The sequence below is a fragment of the Triplophysa rosa genome, linkage group LG11 (genome assembly GCF_024868665.1).
Source record: "Triplophysa rosa linkage group LG11, Trosa_1v2, whole genome shotgun sequence".
Lineage (NCBI taxonomy): Eukaryota > Metazoa > Chordata > Actinopteri > Cypriniformes > Nemacheilidae > Triplophysa > Triplophysa rosa.
In genome coordinates, this window is record NC_079900.1 from 22,771,105 (window position 1) to 22,774,818 (window position 3,714).

The 3,714-nt window shown below is 45.9% G+C and overlaps 1 protein-coding gene across 1 annotated transcript; it reads left to right on the top strand.

Annotated features, from left to right (window-relative positions):
• Window positions 1-220: 220 nt before the first annotated feature.
• On the top strand, window positions 221-3,714 carry LOC130561777 (uncharacterized protein K02A2.6). Its single transcript, XM_057346349.1, has one exon. The coding sequence runs from the start codon at window positions 253-255 to the stop codon at window positions 3,712-3,714; it is 3,462 nt and encodes a 1,153-aa protein (XP_057202332.1). The 5' UTR covers window positions 221-252.

Consider the following 3,714-nt stretch of genomic DNA (forward strand, 5'->3'; position numbering starts at 1 on the left):
ACGGCAAATTTTGCAGGTATATGTCTTGAGAAATAAAACTATTTTACTGTCTTTTATAGCTTTATATAATACATAATTCTGTCATATCGGTTTGTTTGATGCAGGGCTCTAGACAGCCGTAATGCACAGATGCTTACTTCACGTGCTCTCTGAATTATTGAAATTATTAAGTGCGTTCATCAGCACTTTTACTTTTTGGTTGGACACATTGGAATAATTGAGTCATTTGACAGTGCCACGGATGATTGGACAATGTACTGTGAACGAATCGAGCAGTATTTCGCAGCTAACGATATCGACGTCAATAAACGCGTGTCAGTATTGTTAAGTGCAATTGGGGGGAAAGCTTATGCGTTGCTGAGAAGTCTAACTGCCCCCGTAAAGCCGGCGGAACTCAGCTTTGATAACATTGTGAAAGTAATGCAGGAACATTTAGCTCCAAAGCCGCTACTCATAGCGGAACGTTTCAGATTCCATAAGCGGAACCAGAATGAAGGGGAGTCCATAGCTGCTTATGTGGCTGAACTGAAAAAGTTGTCAGAACACTGTCAGTTCGGAGATGGACTGAATGATGCGCTGAGAGACCGCTTGGTTTGTGGCATTGTAAATGAGAGTACCCAGAAAAGATTGCTCACGGAGGCGGATCTCACGTTTAAGTGTGCCGTTGAAATTGCGGTTGCTATGGAAACAGCCGCTAGAGACGCAGTGGAGCTGCGATCAGGTGCGAGGATGTATGTGAATAAGGTAGCTACTGTGTACAAACCCAAAAAGACGACGCAAAATACTGAATCGTGTTACCGATGCGGCAAAGGTGGACATAAAGCAAATCAGTGCAGATTTAAAACGGAAACATGCAGGAAATGCAACAAAGTGGGACACATACAAAGAGCATGTCGTTCGGATGTCTCATTTAATGAAAGAGAAAGACAGTACAAGGCCTCGAGAAAGACATACAAAGAGTTGCATGTTGTTGCTCACCAGTCGGATGACGAAAGCGATACAGGATTGGCAAATTTGGAAATTTACAACCTGAAAAATGATTTGACAAAGGCAATTTGGTTAACTCCACAAGTCAATGGACAAACTGTCAGAATGGAGTTAGACACAGGCTCAGCTGTATCAGTGATGTCGCAGGGGGAGTTTGAAAGATATTTCAAGAAAGCCAAATTAAAACCATCACCTGTCAAACTAAAAACATATACAGGAGAGCCCATAGTTCCCCTCGGAGTGATGCCTGTGACTGTAAAATACAACAACCAGCAGGCTGAGCTAGATCTATACGTAGTGCAGACAGACGGACCAGCACTCTGGGGACGTGATTGGCTGAGGAAGCTAAAGTTGGACTGGGAATCCATTAATAGCCTACAAGTATCCAACCCGGATTCACGGTGTACCCAGAAACAACTGGAGGAAGTGCTGGATAAAGCTAAAGCCGTGTTCCAACCAGGCATTGGAACTCTGAAACACATCAAAGGGAAAATAACTCTTGAGGAGTCTGCAGTTCCTAAGTTTCACAAGGCACGTCCAGTTCCTTATGCTATCCGCCAGAAAGTTGAAACTGAGCTGGATCGGTTGGAAGCTGAAGGAATTCTTTCCAAGGTTGATTGGAGCCCCTGGGCAACCCCAGTCGTTCCAGTTGCTAAAAAGGATGGGAACGTAAGGCTATGCGGGGATTTTAAAGTCTCTATCAACCCTGTGCTGCAAGCAGAACAATATCCACTCCCAAGAATTGAGGATATTTTTGCTACTCTTTCAGGAGGACAGTTTTTCAGCAAAATAGATCTGGCAGAAGCATATTTGCAGATGGAAATAGAGGAGGACTCTAAAGTGTACCTAACAATAAATACCCATAAAGGACTGTATCGCTACAATAGGCTGGTTTTCGGCATTGCCTCAGCCCCAGCGCTATGGCAAAGGGCGATGGAGCAGGTACTTCAAGGATGCCCAGGTACACAATGCTACCTTGATGACATTATAGTCACGGGAAAGAACGACTGCAATCATCTGGAGAATCTGACACGTGTCCTGCAAAGACTAGAAGAGTATGGACTACGGGCAAGACGTGATAAGTGTGAGTTTTTCAAGAGCACCATCACATACTGTGGACACGAAATCGATGCAAAGGGACTACACAAATGTCATGACAAGCTAAAAGCTGTTGCAGAGGCACCGCAACCAAAAGACATCTCACAGCTACGGTCCTTTCTTGGGTTTGTTAATTACTACAACCGGTTCCTGCCAAACCTTGCCAATGTTCTACACCCCCTCCATGCATTACTGCGGACAGGAAAGAAATGGATGTGGACAAAACAGTGTGAACGAGCATTTCAGGAGGCGAAGAAACTGGTGATGTCAGACACAGTGTTGACCCATTTCGACCCACACAAACCCGTGAAGCTAGCCTGTGATGCCTCACCATACGGAATCGGTGCGGTGTTGTCGCATGTGATGAGTGATGGGACGGAACGCCCCATAGCCTTTGCTTCGCGCTCCCTTAGTGCTGCAGAGTCAAACTACGCACAGATAGACAGAGAAGCTTTAAGCCTGGTCTGGGGTGTTAAGCGATTTAATCAGTATTTGTATGGGAAGGAATTCACCTTGGTCACGGATCATCAGCCCCTGCTTTCCATTTTCAGTCCTCAGAAAGGAGTTCCACTGACAGCTGCTGCACGAATGCAGAGATGGGCACTGTTTTTGGGCGGACACAGATATCAAATCGAGTTCAAAAGAACGCTCAGACATGCAAATGCCGACGGACTGTCACGTTTACCCCTAAATGGTCACGGTCTAGAGACAACAATGGAAAGCACAGCGCTGGATGTTTTTACTCTAGTGCAGCTTGAGAATTCTCCTGTCACAGCTGAAATGATACAGAGAGAAACCAGAAGAGACCCTACCTTGTCACAGGTATACACAGCCACGCAAACTGGCTGGAGCATAGAACAAAAAGCTAGATTTCCACAGTTCTATCAGCGGCGTGATGAACTGTCTCTAGACGGCGGATGCATCATGTGGGGGTTAAGAGTCGTGGTGCCACCAAAATTGCGCACTCGAGTTTTGGAAGAGCTGCATACTGGCCATTTAGGAGTGGTAAAGATGAAGTCGCTCGCAAGAAGTTTTGTTTGGTGGCCGGGAATTGACCAGCAAATAGAACAGCTTGCCATGTGTTGCTCGGGATGTCAGCATGTTCAAAAGATGCCAAAGACTGCTCCGTTGCATTCCTGGGAATGGCCTGCATCGCCATGGCAACGAATACATGTTGACTTTGCAGGGCCGTTTAAGGGACATACTTTTTTGGTCGTTGTTGATGCATGCTCTAAGTGGCCGGAAGTTTTTAATATGACCACTACAACAGCTAGTCAAACCATTGCAGTACTGAGAGATCTTTTTGCAAGGACTGGTGTTCCAGAACAATTGGTGAGTGACAATGTGCCCCAGTTTGTGGCTGAGGAGTTCCAGATGTTTTTGAGGAACAACGGCGTCAGGCATGTAACATCAGCGCCATACCACCCCGCCACAAATGGGTTGGCTGAACGATTCGTGCAAAGCTTGAAAAATGCGCTGCGAGCCATGACAAACGAAAGGATCACGCTAAGCCAAAAGCTACACAACTTCTTGTTTGCGTACAGAAACGCAAAACACACGTCACTACTAATCGAACACCTGCCATGCTTTTCATGGGAAGACCTCTACGTTCAAGGCTGGATTTGGTGA